Here is an 18404-nt window from a genome sequence, read left to right as displayed (position 1 = left end):
AAACTCCACGCAGGAGGTTTGATCTCATAACCACAGAACTGTGCCGCACATGCGCTAACCACTGCGCCGCCGTGTTGCCCCCTAACATATCAGTTTTCTTTCAAATCGAGCATTTAAGTACCTATTTGACTAATCAAATCTATTTTAAAACAATTAAAAGTATAATTAATAATTTATTTTATTCATGAATGCAAATGAGAACATTGACTAGGTTGTAGGTTTCCCCCAGGCACTCCAGTTTCCTTCCACATTTCAAAAACATGCATGTCAGGTTAATTGTCCCTAGGTTTGAATGAGCGAGTGAGTTGTCTGGGTGCCCTGCGACTGGCTGGCAACCAGTTCAGGGTTTCTCCTGCCCACTGCCTGAAGATGGCTGGGATGGGTTCCAGCACCCCCGCGACGCTACTGAGGATAAGCGGTGCAGATAATGGATGGATGGTTGGCTCAGTTTGATCACTCTAGACTCCATAGTTTGTATTCTACCTTGTGCTTTTAAGCACCTGTTTTCAGTTGCACTACACGATATACCAATGCTTCTCAATTATTTTTTGTCATGCCCCCCTTGGAAGAAGAAAACCTCTCACCACCCCCCAGTCCCAAAGTGAGAGTGCCACTGCCCTCCACAATATATTAAGGGGAAAAAAATCAAATATTTATTATGCAAGGTAATGCCCGTATTGAAATCAATATTGTGATTCTTAATGAAGTTTATTTTTGTTTACGATGCGCAATATAATACAGATTCCCTTTAAAACCAACTACAAAATATTTGCGACTCCTTGTGATTAAGGTCTATACAAATAAACATGACTTGACATAAGGAATTGAAGCACCTTCCTCAGATTCTGGCGCCCGGTAATACAAGCAAAACAATACTTGCTCAGTTAATTTATGACAAACAAAGAACCAGAGTTCATAGCGGTTCCTCACATCCACACGCCTAGCATAACAAATTCAAAAGGCACTTTTTTTAAAATAATCAGAATATTTTTATTATAAATATACAGTGTGTTAATATGGAATGGTACCTGACACTGCAAAATGTTTTTCTTTTTCTTAAAAAAAAAACTAATTGGGGAAAACGGCAATCAAGCTTGGTGCTGCAAATATCAAAATGAATGTACGGAGAAAAATCAAGAATGAAACTCAGTAGTGGCAGCAAAGTGAACGGATTCGGTCAACATTAATGTGTCAGGTGACACACGCAATAAAAAAAAGAAATGAAGTCGCACAATGATAACGTGATCAGAGACGTTCATCCGGCCATTTGAAAGGCGTTGCATCAATTTTCTCTAATATACATTCTTGAATGGGAAGTTCACGGTGATTTCCAATACATACATTACATTTTCCTTTTAAATAAACGAATGCATAACAAGTAGAAAACCTGTTCTTTTCAATTTTGGGGCCATTTTATTTACCTCTTTATTACAATTTTTTAAATCAATCATACAAACTTGATGAACGTCTTTCACACCAATCAATCACACGTCAATATTCCCGAACGGTGGATAAGTTTTTAAGGTCCAGTTTTGCCTTCCTGCAATTTTCCAAGTTTGCCGTTTTTTTCTTGAGAAAAAAAAAACTTAAAAAAAAAGCCACAGGTCAAGTGTTCAAGTCAAGCAACACCATTTTTTAAACGTCTCAAACTTAGCTTCAAAGTAATCAGGCACTTTTCAATGTTTAAGTACTATGCCATTGATACAAGCCGTTCGATGTTGCGGTAGTGTGCAAAAACACTGGTTATACATCAACAACTCTTACCATGCATACAAACATGAACTATAAACGAATGAACTATAATGTAAACATTGAAATCTTTAAGAAACAAAAATAATAATACCTAACATATGTTTAAATAATCAAACAGGAAACAAAAATAGTTTAAACAGGAAATTTAAACTACAAAAAAAATCCCCACCTCCAAACACAGCCTGAGTGGCAACATAAAACATGCAAAATATGAAGGGGAAAAAAAGTATCAACTGGCACATGGTGAGCTTCTGTGACATGCTCGAAATATAGGAAGAAAAAAAAAACACATTTTCCTCGTTTGTTATTGGACAAAATACAAACAGAAAATGGCACAAAAAATTGTCACAAAAGGAAGGACAAAAATAGACAAAATGCTAGGCTAGGAGCAAATTTGTAATATCCCAATATGACTCTTTATGGCAATACATTTGTAATATTACCGGAAGTAGTAGTGTACTATCAATAGTACAAGAACAAAATGTAATGCAAAAAAGTAAACTTGGCAAAATTGCTGTGCATACTTACAGACTTGATCAATTTTTTCCTTTTAAAAAAAAATTCTGTCTCTCTTTTTAATACATTGTTTTTGTAAAAACGATGGCTTGATATTAGTAGTAAGTTACAACTTTTTTTATGATGATAGTGTAGTAAGACTCTTTTGTAGTGTTAAATTATGTTTAAGGTTTAAACTTTTATATATACCCCCATTTCTCTTGCATAAAATTCAAACCTCATCAATGTATTACAGTATTTAATTGCCACATTACAATACTGTAATGTTAAAAAGACTTAATGTCATTCGTGTAATATTTCCTTTCTAAATCGTTATTTTTGCGTGGCACATTGTTATTTTCTTTGTAATAGTGTTACTTGAAAATAATTGCAGTAAATCAACTACTTCTAAAATACTTTCACTGCAACATTTGCTTCCAGAAAATAAAACTCATTCTGTCATATAACCTTGTAATATTGATCTTTTTACACATCTAAAAATAGTTTTTTTTAACATGGAAATCAACAGTTATGCTGCTCTTTTTTTGTCGAATATTTGTTTTACCCGTTAATTTCCCACTCGTTTAATCCAACTACCCAATAAAGTGTTCTGTTAGTCATTTTTTTTACCCAACTCTGTGGTGATTGATTTTTTATAAAACGTGAATATTTTAATACATTTATTCTCAAAACGTCCTTTTTTCCATAACATGACAGTTGTTTTTATTTACTTTTAGCTTGGCTACAGAGAGATTTCATAGCTCTAAAACATCATATAATGGTACCCAGATTTTATTTCTGGTGTAAAATTGTCTCCTATATTGTGATATATTAGGCCTAGAGCAAACAGACAGACAAAAAATAGATACTATAATACAAATAGGAAGTATTTTATTTTCTTGCAAAACAGTTTGAGATGTAGTTTGTAGTGTGTGTGTAGAGGTTTGCAAGTTAGATTATATCGGTTTTGGCGCAGTAATAACATGGCAACCGCTTAATAACGACAAATAAAAAGCATTAGGTGTCCAGCAGTAATAATTGCGTCCACTACTTAACACTTTGGGTGGGCTATTTTATTTCATTTGGCCAATGCACAAAAAAAATTCTGGTTGAGTATATCATGACTGACAAAAACTCCACCAGATGGCGTAGTAATAAGCCCAACCAATAGGTTTGCCCTTCAATATTTATGCTCTGAATTTTGAAATTTGGCGACGTGATGAGTGAACTTTTCTTCCCGATGTCAAGGTACTCCTTTAAAGCGATGCGAAGCCGGCGATGATCGCAGGCCCCTTAAGGCACGTAGTGTTGCAAAAAGCGAGATAATTCAAGAATTACTTAATAGAACGTCTGGTTTACTCATGAGCACGACATAACGGGAGCGCCTCACGTAACGAGTTGTATGTACATACATATAATGTGAAGATTCCGGTGAATTTTTTTTAAACTCAGAAAATAACTCTGGACAGAAATAGAGTAGAATTAAAACCTTGAAGCTACAAAACTACAGCACAGATGGTCATCAGGACGCATCGATGGATAGCATCACCCATATGCATAACATAGCCATTAAACTTGTTTCCATTCATGAATCTTATTCAATATTTCTTTTGAACAACGAATGGGAAGGTTGGGGCCATGTGGCAGTTCGTGTTCTTGAGTCTTTGCTTCTTGGTGGACTGGATAGAAAAACATTTTTTTTGTGATTGTCTATGAGACTATAGATGTGATCAATACATTCTGAGCACATTGATGGCCTTCTGTTAGGCATAGTTGCAAATAACTAACAGAACCCTGAAATGTAGATGATAGCAATGTTTTTGTTTTTAGCTCTGTTGAGCCAAGACGAATGAACTGGCCTGGGGCAGACCTGGGCTCGAAAGCCCCTTTGAGGAGTCCACATCACACTTTTCTACACTGGTTATGGTCTGATCATTGAAGTCCCCCATTTTGTCCACCTCATCCTCGATGTCCTCGTTCATTATCTCAACTTGTCCTACCCTTTTGGTTATGGTTTCGGGCTTGTGCGTACTTGTCTCCGTTAGTTCCTCTTCGGGTTTTTTCCGAACCGCCACAGTCCTCTGGCCTTCCATCCCAGAACTGGACGGAAGTACTTTGCTAAACTTTATCCCGTTCACATCCTCGTCCAGTTTCACCTGGAATGGTGGCAGACCGAGCAGAAATGCCCTAATCCTGCTGGGTGAGCTTAAGTCCGCAGGTTCTTCCTGGTTTTTAGTCCCAGGCTCCTGGCCCTTGCCCCCGGTTGCAGGGCAATTGCGGCCGTTGCTCTGGCTGAGGTCCTCGGCACGTTCCAGGCAGTCGTTTTTTACTTTTTTGGGGGCCGGCTCATACTCTGTTCCATTGGCGGTTGCTCGACTGAGCTCAATTGGGTCCGTGCTGGGTCTCTTGAGCGGAAAGCGTTTGCTGAGGTTAAGAGGGAGGGCCTGCTCAGGCGGTGGCGTGATGGGCAAACAAGGTGGCTTGCTGCTCAGGTCCTGGGAGAGAGCCTCAGACAGGCGGCGAGTGAAGGTTTGGAACTGAGTCGAGCCCAGGCGCGACCTCATCAGTTGTCGTACTTGGACGCTGCAGTCCAAGTCTAAAGGTAAAACACGTAGGGGAGGCAGAGGGAAACGGTTCACAGGGTTGTGGGCACTTTCCTTCTGGAGTTCCTCGTCTGCGTTAAACTCCGAGCACCGGTTGTGGTGCTGCTGAAGAGGACGAGGTGGCGGCGATAGCTGGTCCGCCCCTGGAACAGGGGTGTCCAGGCTTCCAGTTTTGGGTTGGAGGGTGTAGATGGTAGTGTGCGGCTGTCTGGGCTCTTGAGGTGTCAAAGCCGGACTCTTGATGACCCTCTGGAAGCCCACGCAGTTCCTTAGTACGTCCAGGGGACACAGACCTTTGATGGGGCTGAAGCCAGCAAGGGATCCGCCCACAAACTGATGAGGCAACGCGGAGAGCAGCATACCTGGAGCTCGGGTTGCAGACTCCACGGGACGGTCCTCGGACTCCTTTGGCTTGGCCGGAAAGGGAATGAAGGACGGAGACATAGGGGAGAGGTCCGGGGTGAGGGGCATGTTGATGGGGATGAAAGACGGCTGGATGGGCTGCACGGAGGGAAAGGGTAGAGGCTGTGCCACCTGAAAAAAGGAAAAAGGAGATTGTTTACAAATGGTTGGTCTGGAGTGGCATAATATTTGTGTATAACAGTAATTAGTGAATACAGTAATATGCACCCCTAATTTTTAATTTAAAAAAAAAATCACTATAACATTTTATTTTACTTTTTCTCAGCTCATTCCAAGCATTGTGAGTAAAAGACGTTGTTTAATACTCGTAGTAACAATTAAAATCATTTATTGACAATGTAAACCATTAACACAATGCCAACATCAAATTTACAATCTAATTATTCAATGTCTTTCAAAGTCTGATTTATCATTAGATACACTAAAGAGTTGTTTCCCCTCATCGTGCTTTGATGCATTCATTTATGTCTTTCAGGACGAGTTTTTATTTCCTCGCTAACATTCGTCCATGGCACCGTGACTAAAAACAGTGTGATAATGAGATAAAATCTAATTACTTTATTCTTTTTTTCTATATCACCAGTGGTCAGGCATCGCCCTGAGTTGGGTTCGATTGCCGTTGCATCCAATGTTTTGCGATTGTGGTCAGCGATATTTTTGATGGATCAATAATTGCACAAATGTATGTAAAACGCGAACCCCAGCTTTGAGTTATTTTTAGGTTAAAAAAAAGTGTACCTAGATATGGTAATTATTGGAAATTGATGCAAACATTCAGGGCCAATGATGGCGTCACATGTAAGAACATTAAATAGGCTGGCAAACTTAATAAAGAGTTGGTTCAAAATAACCCAATTCGGGTCATCAGCTAAGAAATATACCATCTGGGTTTATTTGAATTACCTTGGTAAGTTGTTTTGTACAAAGAACTCACTGAAATGTGTTTGGTTTCGGACATGTTGAGCGCAAAACTTCCCCCAAAATGTTCGTTTTGCATGTTGTGAATTGCAAAAATTGGAAATTTTCTGTAAATAAATCTCCCATTTTAGTTATTTTGTCTCCAACAACTCCACAAATGTTAGTCATTTAGTTTAAAACAAACCCAAAATGTCTGGACACTGTAAAAAACATCCCTCCAAAACTAAGTTATTAAGTACAAAACACGCCAAAAAATTTGGCTATTCTTTTAAAAAAACAAAACAAAAGTATACTATATTGTAAGGCACAAAAGAACCATACAGAACTTGACGCTCCTTTTTTTAAAATAACTTGTTTAGAAAAAAAAACAACACACACACACAAAATAAATTAGGATTACAGTAATCTAAGTCGTGGATTGGTCTGTTTTAAACATAATTTGAATTATTTTTGGCCCGTGTTTTATATAGCACTCTATCAGTTAAAAGTGCAGATAAGTTCCTTTAGGCATCATTGGAATGGTTATAATCACGTTACCAGCAATAAAAATTAGAGCTCATTATTCACTTAAAACCCATGCAAGCTTGTACCTTCTGGCCACTGCTGTTTGGCACCAGTTCATTGCCATTTCGGGCCGGAGTGAGAGGTTTGGGAATATCCGTTTTGACTTCTGCTCGTTTCTGAGGAAGCAGTTTGGCCTGGGCCAACAGCGTGGCCTTGTTGCGCTTGCCAGGCGGCCGGCCTCGGCCTCGCTTCACCACCACAACCGTGCCGTCAGGGGTGGTGATCTGAGCAGGTAGAAATACAGGTATTATATTTGGGGGCAGCACATTTCTCCAAGAAAATCGTTTTGTTTGTAAATAGGGTGCAAGTTAAAAAAAATGATTTCATGTCTGGCTAATGGGAAATATTGTTGCCAAGAGGTGCATGTAAAATTGATGCATTTACTATTTACGGACTATTCTTTTGTTACTGTGTAAAAAAAACACGAATATGAAACCTCAGTTTCAAGGAGGATAGTGAGACTTTACATAGATATTTCACACACTCGTAAAAAAAAATTCAGAATACTTAACTCAATACAGTTTCCACAAAGATGTTACATGATGGTGCACAATACAGTAAGTGTCGTTCTTACTGTAGTAGGCGGAACGGCTGGTGTCTTGGCTTTGAGTTTGTGTCCAGGTTTTCTGCCCCGTGGAAGCGGCTTCCTTCCTCGGATGCCTCTCGGCTTCACGGGCAGGGTAAATTGTGGGATTTTAACTTCTATGCCACCAGCTATCAGATGCTCTTCGTAGGGGAGCATCAACCTGAGGAATAAATACATGCAACCCTTTGAGACTCTTTGTGATTAAGGGCTATACAAATAAAAATGACTTGACTTGAGACTTGACTAAATAAGTGTGCAAAACTTTGAAAAATATGGGTCGTGCGACAAATTTGGAAATTTCTGTTGTTGCTAAATGTTAGTGCACTACTTTTCATTGCACTACTCTCATGAAGTTTTATTGCACTATTATTAGAACTTAGGCCTGGCTCCAAGCACTACCTTGTAAATATCTTAATATTTTTGCTGACATTGTTTAATCTTATTTTTCCTATTAAGTTTATTCTGGATGGCTATGTCTAATGACGTTGTAAACAATGTTCACTACGTCATCACTGACAATAAACACAATTCTATTATATTTTAAAACTATTAGTAGTTGAGGTGGAAGAAAGGGACTTTTTGTAAAGCAAAAACAGTTCAAGCATCGTTATTATCTTGATTGCACTTATGCTGCTGTTAAATTTTTATGATACCATGTCCGCACTTTTAATTTTTATATCGGGTCATTTTTGTGTTTTGGGTTATTTATGGAAATTTATTCTGTGGATTTTGTATTTTGTTTTAATGATTAGATGAATGAATGCTCTGGTTTGGATGTTCTCCCGGTGCCTGCGTAGGTTTCCTCTGGGCACTTTGGTTTCCTTCAACATTTCAAAAACATGCCAGGCAGATTAATTGGCAGGTCCAAATTGTCCCTAGGTGTGAATGGGCAAGTGAAATGTCTGTCTCTAAATGCCCTACGACAGGCTGGCAACCAGCTAAGGGATTCCCTTGCCCACTGCTCAAAGAAATCTGGGATGGGCTCCAGCACCCCAGCGAAGAGGATAGGTGGTGCAGATAAGGAATAGATGGATGCACCAAACAAAGCTTCTTTGGCCTTTTTAACAATAACAATGAATATTCTGAATCCCAATTTATATTTGGAAACATGCACGTAACACGCTACAGTGGGCATTTGCACGTCACACTGGGTATTTGTATATTGCTTTCTTTTGGCTTTATTATTGTACTGTTCTCAGCTCAGGGATGCTGCTGGTAATGTGAATTTCCCTTCGGGGATGAATAAAGTATCTATCTATCTATCTATCTATCTATGCTTAAGTCAGACCTTTCGTAATGTCTCCTGGTGCAGGTTGCAGCACTGGTGCTGCCAGGGCATCCACCCAACTCATTGTAAACCACTTTCCACAAGCGGTCCGTTGTCACCTAAAATAAACACAACCTGGCCTTATCACGGGCTTCGGTCTTCTCATATCAAAAATGAGCAAAACAATCTGAAAGTGTGTGTCACCTTTTCGTAGCCTCCTAGACGTCTCACCACAGAGTACATTAGGTAGAGGTCGACTGAGGGAATCGAGACATAAAAGAATTAAGTCAGACATATTCCTCAAGGGGAAAAAAACTAGTCGGGTGTTGTCCAAACTCACTCTTCTTGAAGCCGAGGTTGGGTACTTTGTGGATAGGCGAGCCCTGACGCTCCATGAAGGCAAAGAGCTCATCTAGGAAAAGCTGTTCGTCAGGGTGAGGGAGCCAGTTGTCCTCACCGCCCTCCTCCACGCTGCCCATCACGTTTTCCTAAAACAAAACAACAACATAAGTGGCGCGTATTTTAGTAGAAGCAGAAAAAAAAGATATTTATGTGAGAAAAGACTAAGAACAAAGTTTAGTGGTTATTTTCTTCCAATGTGTAATCCCAGCTGACATTAATAAAATCTCTTGCTAAAATTGCAAAAAGTGGAGCTTTCTGCTGCAATGATGCACATATTTTGTCAGACAACAGAATCTGAAAAAAATCCTCTGTTCCCCCTGACATTTTGTGCAGCGTTTTGATACCCCCCAAAAGTCCAATGTATGCAAATTGATTAAAAAGCATTGGGTTTTTCTGATCAACTCATATTAAAAAATACATAAATATTTGGAAAACAATTATGTTCAAAAACATTAATACAAAGACACTGTTGCCCTCTGTTAAGCGCTACAGGTCCCTTAAAACCAGGACTAACAGGCATAGAGACAGTTTCTTTCCCAGGGCCATCACCACCCAAAACCAGCGCACAAGATTATAAAAAATATGTATATTGCATGGGTTTTCAAATTTAGTTGCTGTTTAATGTTAATTTACTTTGCATTGGACAATTTTTATGGTGCACTATATCATTTCAGTGTTATTATGAAATAAAATTGCACTTACAACTTATGCCTATCTCCAAGCACTACCTGATAAATATTTTTGCCCATTTATCTCGACATTAAAAAAAATGTTTTGGTTGACTTCTATTAATTTTTTTTACTTCTATGAATATTTTTTTCCCTATTTGATTTTTCAAAAAAATGTTTGCAATAGTCCGCCGTGCATATAAAAGAAACAATCGTTTTTACAAAGTCTCTATAAAGTAATTTATGATCAAAGAAAAGGCAAGTCTTTTGTTGCTATCCCAAGATACTTTATAGTGTTCATATGTAGTTGTTTAAAAATGCATTTACGACAATCCAAAACAATTTACCAAACATACAGGTAAAGCCAGCAAGCTCTGAGTGCTGTTATTTTTCCATAGGTATTTCCAATAATGTTAGTATTTAAAAGATGTCTGTTCATTTTTATGGCAACTGCAAGAAAAAAAAAAAGTTACAACGTCCTATAAGAAGTTAAAAATAGGGGAAAACATCTCCGCTAGATGAAGATGAAAATAATTTGTCTACTATCACCAATGGTAGGGGAAAAAAAACAAACCTTCATCCTCTCAATCCAGGATTCTGAGTGGCCCGAGGTCGGTGTCTCTATGCCATCACGACCTCGTCTCTTGCGAGGCCGACCTCGGAGGCTGAGAGATGGACATCCTTCAGAAGAAAAAAAAAAAACATACTAAAACGACCCAAAAACAATTTCCAGAATTTAAAAAAGGCTGCAACTATTATTCGACATTGTCGAAAAAAATCGATAAATTAAAGAGTCGACAATGAATTCCATTGTCGCCAAACACGTTTTCTTTTTCAAGAGAAACGTCTCTACATGAATATAATCTCTGCTGAGAATCGCTCCTGCCCAATATAAGTAACGTAAACATACGAAATGGTGGCTTCCTCATTGAAGACGCGTATTAAAACTTTTAAAGTTTGGGAGAATTTTACCTAGGATACAGCAGATAAAAAGATTACCGTATTTTGCATGTTATTACATATTAAACCGCAAGAGGATACTCTAGGCCTGTGTTGATGATTTCAACATTGCCCTGTGGTGGGTGGACATTTTTCGAACCGGAAAAAAGCAACGGCTTATCGTCACGAGTTGGAGGTGACACCAAGGATGAAGATATGATCGGATTTAGTCATTTGTATTGAAGTTTGTCGGGTAAGAATGCTTTATGTTAGAATTTTCTTAACAACTCTTAATATCTTACGTCGTTGCTGAAAAACCGTATTCGAGTGTGTCCAAGGTTTGCACATACGTGTAACATGTATGTTTTTGGGGTTGATTTTCATCAAATAACGTTCCCCCCAAAATGCGACTTGCTCTCCACATGTGACTTATATATGTTTTTTCCTGCTTAATTGTGCATTTTGGGCTGGTATACTCTGGAGAGATTTATAGTTCAGAAACTACGGTACGTATGATGGCGGTAGCTTGGTGACGTATGAATACTTAAAGAGAACAATTTGACAGTTAGAAAAAACAAAGTCTTGCTCGCCTTGTAAAATTCAAGCCAAAATGGTTTTGATGACATGCATTGCACATTTTTAACACCTACATTTCACAATAAAAAAGAGATTGAGTTATTCCAGTCTGTGGCTGACAAACATATTTGAAATAAAGTGCATGAAGCCCAAAGAACAAACGCCAGTTGTTAAAACGTTAAAAACGACAAACGTCAGTTGTGAAAATCGTTTGATTTCAAACTGTTGAATATGTTCTTTTCTTACAGACTTTGCAGTTGACCACAGAATGTACTTCACAAAATTCACATCATTTTTGTTTTGTTTAATGTTATACTGCTGCTAACGATCCAGTTCTTGGTTTGCTGGGATAAAAATAGTTGACTTGATTTTAATGTATAATCTATTTGCCCATCTTTAAAAAATGTTTCCACATAATTGAATCAACTCCATGCTAAATTAAAAAAACTTACTAATAATAATTGTCCAATCATTGGACTAATCATTTCAACAGTTGGTGATTAGGTGACTATTAGAATTGCAAAAAAATATATATATAATATTATATACGGTTGCAGCCCAATTTTAAGGGCAGTACTTACGGAACTGCCAGGAGAAGCTGACGGTGCTTTCCAGGGTGGGGTGTTCAAAGGTATCCCTACAGTACATCAAGCGGGTGCTGGCCGTTACCCGGACGCCGCCCAGTGCCAAAAGATGGGCATCCTGCAGGGCCGGATCCCGGGCACCGTCCTGGATACGCCTCTGAAGTGAGCGATAGCGGCAGTACTGCGGGTAGCTCAGGACTTTAACACTTAGACTTGGGCATTCAACCACGCCATCTACAGAACAAAAGATGGTAAGACAGTTAGTCCCTGTAGTCTAAGTCCAAACCCATTTATAAAGCACTTTTCAGACACCGGAATACAACTCTAAGTGCTGTATAAAAACATTCAATGCACAATAAGGTACATAAGGTACCCCAACTCCAGCAACATATTTTTTCATAAAATAGAAATGTTGTTTTGTGAAGAAGATGCATCTCAAATTATTTTTGGGCATTTTATTTTATTCATTTTTTTACATTTTTTACAACAATATACAAGGAGAATCTTGGACACAATGAACCTTAATGTAGTGGAGGTTAGCACTTAAAGTGTACAATTTGGAGCAGTGTTAGTCTTTAAAGGGACCTTGTGTAATTATTGCCACCTCCTAGTGGTACAAAAAACTTCAATACAGTAATTGCGCTTCATGAAGCAAATGAGCAAAGAATGTGCAGGTTTTTGACCTAGCTATCTTGGTACATTTTTAACTTTTTAGCAAGCTATCTATCTAGCTTTATACATTTTTTTGCATTCTATTGAGACAAAATTTGATCTTTTTTTTTTTTTTTTTTTTTTTTTTTTACTATTTTAAGTAGCTATTTAGCTCTAATTCAGTGTTTTTCCTTGGTATGAACTTTACATTACAATATTATTATCATTTATATGATCATATTTGGCAGCACGGTGGCGCAGTGGTTAGCGCGTGTGCGGCACAGATCTGAGGTCATGAGATCGAACCTCCTGTGTGGAGTTTGCATGTTCTCCCCGTACTTGCGTGGGTTTCCTCCGGGCACGCCGGTTTCCTCCCACATTCCAAAAACATGCATGTCAGTTAATTGGCCGGTCCAAATTGTCCCCAAGTGTGAATGAGTGAGCGAATTGTCTGTCTCCGTGTGCCTTGCGATTGTCTGGCAACCAGTTCAGGGTGTCCCTTGCCCACTGCCCGAAGACAGCTGAGATGTGCTCCAGCACCCTCACGACCCTACTGAAGATAAACAGTGCAGATAATGAGTGGATGGATGATCATATTTGGCATTTGGATTCTATTTAGACCATGTTACACATTTAATTTTTAGAAGTTTTGTTTAACATATTTTTGTTCCTCCAAAAATAATTTATACAGCATGTTATCTTTTACAAGTAATTTTGTTATTGTGATCTGTACAGCCCTTTGAGACTTTTTGTGATAAAGGGCTATACAAATAAATATGACTTGACTTGACTAGTCTTCAATGACGATACTAGATAGATAATGACACCACCAGGACATTAAATTATCTTACCCAGCCCCCAGGGCAGGGTCCATTTGAAGCATTTTTGCCCAAGTAAAAGCAAGCTTAATGTCTTTAAAGAATCCAGTTGCGAATGAGCTTCTCATGCGAGCCTTGATAATTTTGTATCGTTGTCTAAGTCTACTGAACATTTAGCTTCAACCTGTGTTGAATTGCATGGTGACGTCAAAATTACATTTTTAATCCATACAGAGCAAAATAAAATGAAACCAAAACATAATTAGCCAAATGCCTTCTTTGTCTTAAGATTGTAGTTGAATGAGCCTTTAAATGAAAAATGCCCTTCTTAATATATTTTGATTTTATTAAGGCATGTGTCATTTACAAAATAAGGGATAAAAATATGCAGTCATTTTCTACACATTTAAAGCACATTATTGTTTTATTTATTTATTTCCTCTTTTAACAAATTAGTAACTCCTCAATGGAAACGTAACTAAAACATTTAAAACAAAAATGACAATCAAAAATAAAATGAACCAAACAAAAGATTATTAGCTGGACAGTGTGCCTTATTTAACCACTACATGCTGCTATATGGTGTAGTGCAACTGAAAATTAGTGCTCAAAAGCACAAGGAAAAATAGAAACAATGGAAACTCAATGTGATCAAACAACCAATTTTACTTTAAAAACATTTGTCCAGCCTCTTAACGTTTTCAGGTACCTGTAGAATTTTAGTCCTACAGGTGTTAAAAGAAATGCTTGTTTCTATGGTAGTTATTCTATTTTTGCTTGTGATTTTATTAAACATTGTTGTTGTGTTTATCTAACAAATGTGGCTTTTTATCACAAGGAGGCGCTTTAAATAGAAGCAATTATATTTGCTCATTAATACATTTAAAATAAAGCATTTAATATTTTGAAGACACATTTTATTTATTTAGAATAACAACAATTGAATGCAACAAATTATTAGAAAGCATGAGGTAATCCATGAAAAAAATGTATAGTTCATTTTTAATTTGCTATTTTACTAATGTATTATTTATATTTATTCAATAATTGAAAAATGATTAAATTAGTTATGCTACAACCAACAGAGTTTTGACAAGGGAGAGAGAAAAAAAAGGCTAAATCATGGCAATCAGTGGAGCAAGACTTGAGATAAAGAATTATGTAAGTCGCACCTGGAGTATAAGATGCATTTCGGAGGGAAATTTATTTGATACAATCTAACTCCAAAAACATACATGTAATTTCAAAAGGCAATGTTAAAAAAACAAACACAGACCTAGAACGCCCTTTTGCGGCTTAGTATGAAAATGTATACCTGTTAAAAATGTGTCAATTATTTGAAAAATAAGTCTCACCGTAGTATAAGTTGCACCCCCTTGCCTAAGTATGAAAAAAGCTTATTTCAATTTCAAAAGATTTTTTTTTTTTTTTTTTAAATAATGGTGTTTGAACACACATTTAAAGTGAATGAACTATTTAATAGAAATATTTACAAAATAAATCTAAAATTCAGTGACTGATGACAATTCCTGAGTGGATTGCATCTCTTACTTTCATTTTTGTATTTCAAAGGCCTGTAGTCTGCTGCGTTGCTGCTGTCGTTGTCGCTGCTCTGCGGCGGTCTATGAAGCCTGTTGAGCGTGACACAGGGGGCCACTTTTGGCTTGCCGCTCCATGCTGGCGGCTCGGTGCACGTCCACTGAACCAGGTCCTCCACCCGCAACACCATCTTTCGGGACACGGCCAGAACCTCATCCTAAATACATAAGGGTGGACAAAATGAATCACTCGGGAAACATAGTGACATGCAAACCTACCTCGAGTTGATGTTCTTGTAAACAGAGTATACGACTGTAACAACAACAGATCTACAAATTAAAACAGAATTGCAGTTGCTAGTGTCGGGTAACTACGACTTCTGCCAGTTCTTTGTGATGATTAAAATACATAAATCACAAATGTAGCAATATTAGTTTGCTCCTTAAATGCTAGACACCGCCTAATTTTGTATTGTGGTTCATGTTTGGATTTTTGTTTTTTGTTTGATGTTTGTTTTATTTCTCCTTGTACAAATGACCTGTTGTACATATTTTGTTTATTACTTGTGTTATAAAAAAAATAAAAATATTTGAAACAAATTTAGCGGTTTTCCACAAGTGGTAGCTTCAAGTCGTCCGTTTCATGGGTGATGGATCTGGCGATGGTGACTAGCCACGTTTGGCAGTGGTGGCTTACGAGTTGTTAGCCTGGCTGTTAGCTTTCCCTTCCGACACCGCCTCAGTCAAATCCCGGATGGGATAAAAATCCAGGCAGCTCCCGCTGCTGATCAGCTTTTTTGTGTACTTTTCTGACTTTCCTCAGAGTCCAATTTAATTATCACATTTCTTTTCAATGTAACAAGCCACTAAAGCAACGAGCCTGGGCATTTGTTTTCGTGGCCACTTGTGCGCCCGGCTGTTTAACTGACTGGCACCTTTCATCAGCCCATCAAAGTCGTCCGACACGTCTTGCAAACTTTGCCTGGTCTTTATTGGCTAGTGCCATTAAGACCTCTTGAAGGGTAAGTAAAAAAGTAAAACCTCACTTTATTTATCTTTATAGAGCATATCATTTTATTAAATGTTCATTTTTTTGTACAAAACAATACAGATTACTTATACAAGCCTTAACATACTTATATAAACCAAAAAAATATAGCACTGAAGCAACTTACGAACACATTTAACTTACGAACGATCGTCTGAAACCTAACATGTACGTAGGTCGGGTAGCGTCTGTATTTTAGGTATCATATAGACCAATACCAATACAATAACCAATATCAAATAATACCATTTAAAATGAATGCAAGCAAAAATAAAAACAAAAAACAATAATATTTATCATATTTTATTGTTTTTTAATAGTTTAAGAATAACATTTCTTACAACTTTGGAAGTACATTTTAAATATAATTGTTCTTGTTTAACTTGTTTTTTGCTCTGGTAACGGGACAAAAATAATCCATATAAGGGGAAAATTATTTGATGAAGCAGGTGATTATTCTCATTTTAGGAATTATATATATATATATATATATATTTACCAAGATGAACAAAATGTTAGACAATTCTGCTTAGTTATATAAATTTTCGTTTCATCTTGCTCAAGTAATTAAGTTAGAAATACTTTATTCAGTGTATTAACACACACAAAAAATTAAAAGTAAGAGTGTGTATTATTTGACCACTGCCTATCGCTGTAGAGTGTACTCCAATTGAAAACAAGTACTAAAAATCCCAAGGAGGAATACAAACTATGGGCACTCAAAGTGAAACAAAACGCACAATTGACTTATTTTTTGCCAAGCCTTTTTGGGGTTTTTGGGTACCCACAATAACAAGATGGCAGGCAAATGTCAGCTCCTTTTAGGTGAGGCTCGAGTTATGTAAAATAAAAGGACATTTCTTATAAAACTAGTGTCTAAAATAAAAGCATGTTTAAATGATCATGTCCTTTTGCTTAATAATTAAATTAATAGTTTTCTTTTTAATTATTGATCTTTTCTTTCACCATTAGGAGGTGCTAAGTAATACACAATGTCCCTTTAATAATCCTCATTATGTGGATCGGTATTTTTGTTTTTAATTGTGAAAAGATCCAGTAAAACACTCAAAATAATGTAACAGACACTGCCCGACCTACGAACAGGTTAGGTTCCGGATGATCGTTCGTAAGTTGCTTCAGTGCTATATTTTATATGTTATTGGTTTATATAGGTATGTTTAAGGCTTGTAAAGTAACCTGTATTGTTTTTTTTTTTTTTTACCAAAAAATAAAATAAACATTTGATAAAATAATATGCTCTATAAAGATAAATAAAGTGAGGTTTTACTTACTTTTGGGACTTACACTTCAAGAGATCCTCCACCGTGGTAAAAAGTGGCCCCAAAAGAGCGTTACGACCATTTTCTCAAATGCATCAAGCTTTCCTATTCAACTTTTGTTTCAAAAGAAACGGCTCACTTCTTCCTTACACTTTACACCAACCATATTGAATGGATGCACGAGATATTTAACAATAAAAACGTCAAAGTTCTTGCGATACAGTACACCTTGTTATGATTACACATGAACCATGAACTAGAGGCCGGATTACACAATACAAAATCTAACTTACAGCAATGTCCAGATATTTTTCGACATCCCCAAAAAAAGAATCGTATCTGCCGGAATCCTTAAGTACAATGTTCGTAAAGCGGGGCGCGTCTGTACTCGAATTGATCAATTAAATGTGCATCATCTGTCAGATAAATATTTGTCCAGTGATTATCATTTATCCCTTAAAAATCCAAACTTAAAGAACAATTAATCTCTAATCAAATACATTTGTTCTCCTGCAAAATCTATGTAAAAAGAAGAAAAATAAATCCGGTCCAATTTTTAATATGATTGCTTACTATACCCCCTTCGGTGACGTTTAAGTTTAGGCATTAACGATACTTTATTTTAGGATTTTGTCACACTTGGCTGCCATTCTAAAATGTCATCTGTGAATAAATAGCATGTTAGGATGGAGTCACGGTGCAAATGCAAACTGACAGCCAGTCTGTCACCATTCCTCTGCAGAACTCCCTTTCCCTACCAGAAGCTCTGCTCGTAATAAAGAATAAATTAAAATTTTAAAAGTAATAAACAATATGGGAGTATCGAAATAGAACCCTGGTCTTCCAGAAGATATGCTGACCTTTGTTTTTTTCCTTAGATAAAACTTCTGGCTGAATTGAAAACAATAAACGTTTTCAAACAAAAAAAAAAAGGGAAAGTTTCCATTTCTCCCCAAAAACCCCTTTGGAGGCCACGCTCCTGTGACGAAGTTATTAATAGACCTTCGTGGTGCATTCCGCTGATTATATTAAGATGGCGGTGGACTCATTTGCCGGCGTACAGGGATGACTTTTCCAGACATTCTCAACTCATTACTGACCTGCACTCGCAATGTAATGGTTGTTTAAGATACTCACACACGAAAAATCTCAAACTGATACTCCTTACGTAGTTCTTGGTTTCCCTTTTTTACCTACCCTCAACAAATTAATTGTCTACATTAGATTACTTTTTGTAGTTATAATACGAAAAGTGATAGTTGGGTTTTTTTCCGTATAATTTTTTTCTAGGG

The 18404-nt window shown here is 37.2% G+C and overlaps 1 protein-coding gene across 1 annotated transcript in view; it reads right to left on the bottom strand.

Annotated features, from left to right (window-relative positions):
- Positions 1–1390: 1390 nt before the first annotated feature.
- Positions 1391–18404, bottom strand: part of LOC148349713 (uncharacterized) — a 34527-nt gene continuing 17513 nt past the window's right edge. The window contains exons 4-12 of the mRNA XM_088321364.1: positions 14798–15002; positions 11775–12011; positions 10253–10359; positions 8949–9096; positions 8813–8865; positions 8630–8727; positions 7330–7501; positions 6782–6979; positions 1391–5384 (exon numbers count right to left, since the gene is read on the bottom strand). Of these exons, the coding sequence (XP_088177490.1) occupies positions 4074–5384; positions 6782–6979; positions 7330–7501; positions 8630–8727; positions 8813–8865; positions 8949–9096; positions 10253–10359; positions 11775–12011; positions 14798–15002 (2529 nt within the window). The 3' untranslated portion in view covers positions 1391–4073. The remainder of the gene's footprint in view (positions 5385–6781; positions 6980–7329; positions 7502–8629; positions 8728–8812; positions 8866–8948; positions 9097–10252; positions 10360–11774; positions 12012–14797; positions 15003–18404) is intronic.

The sequence above is a fragment of the Urocampus carinirostris genome, chromosome 17 (assembly GCF_059441175.1).
Source record: "Urocampus carinirostris isolate Australia breed hairy pipefish chromosome 17, RoL_Ucar_1.0, whole genome shotgun sequence".
Taxonomy (NCBI): Eukaryota; Metazoa; Chordata; class Actinopteri; order Syngnathiformes; family Syngnathidae; genus Urocampus; species Urocampus carinirostris.
The sequence above is the reverse complement of the archived record's forward strand: the minus strand, read 5'-3'. Positions and strand labels throughout refer to the sequence as shown.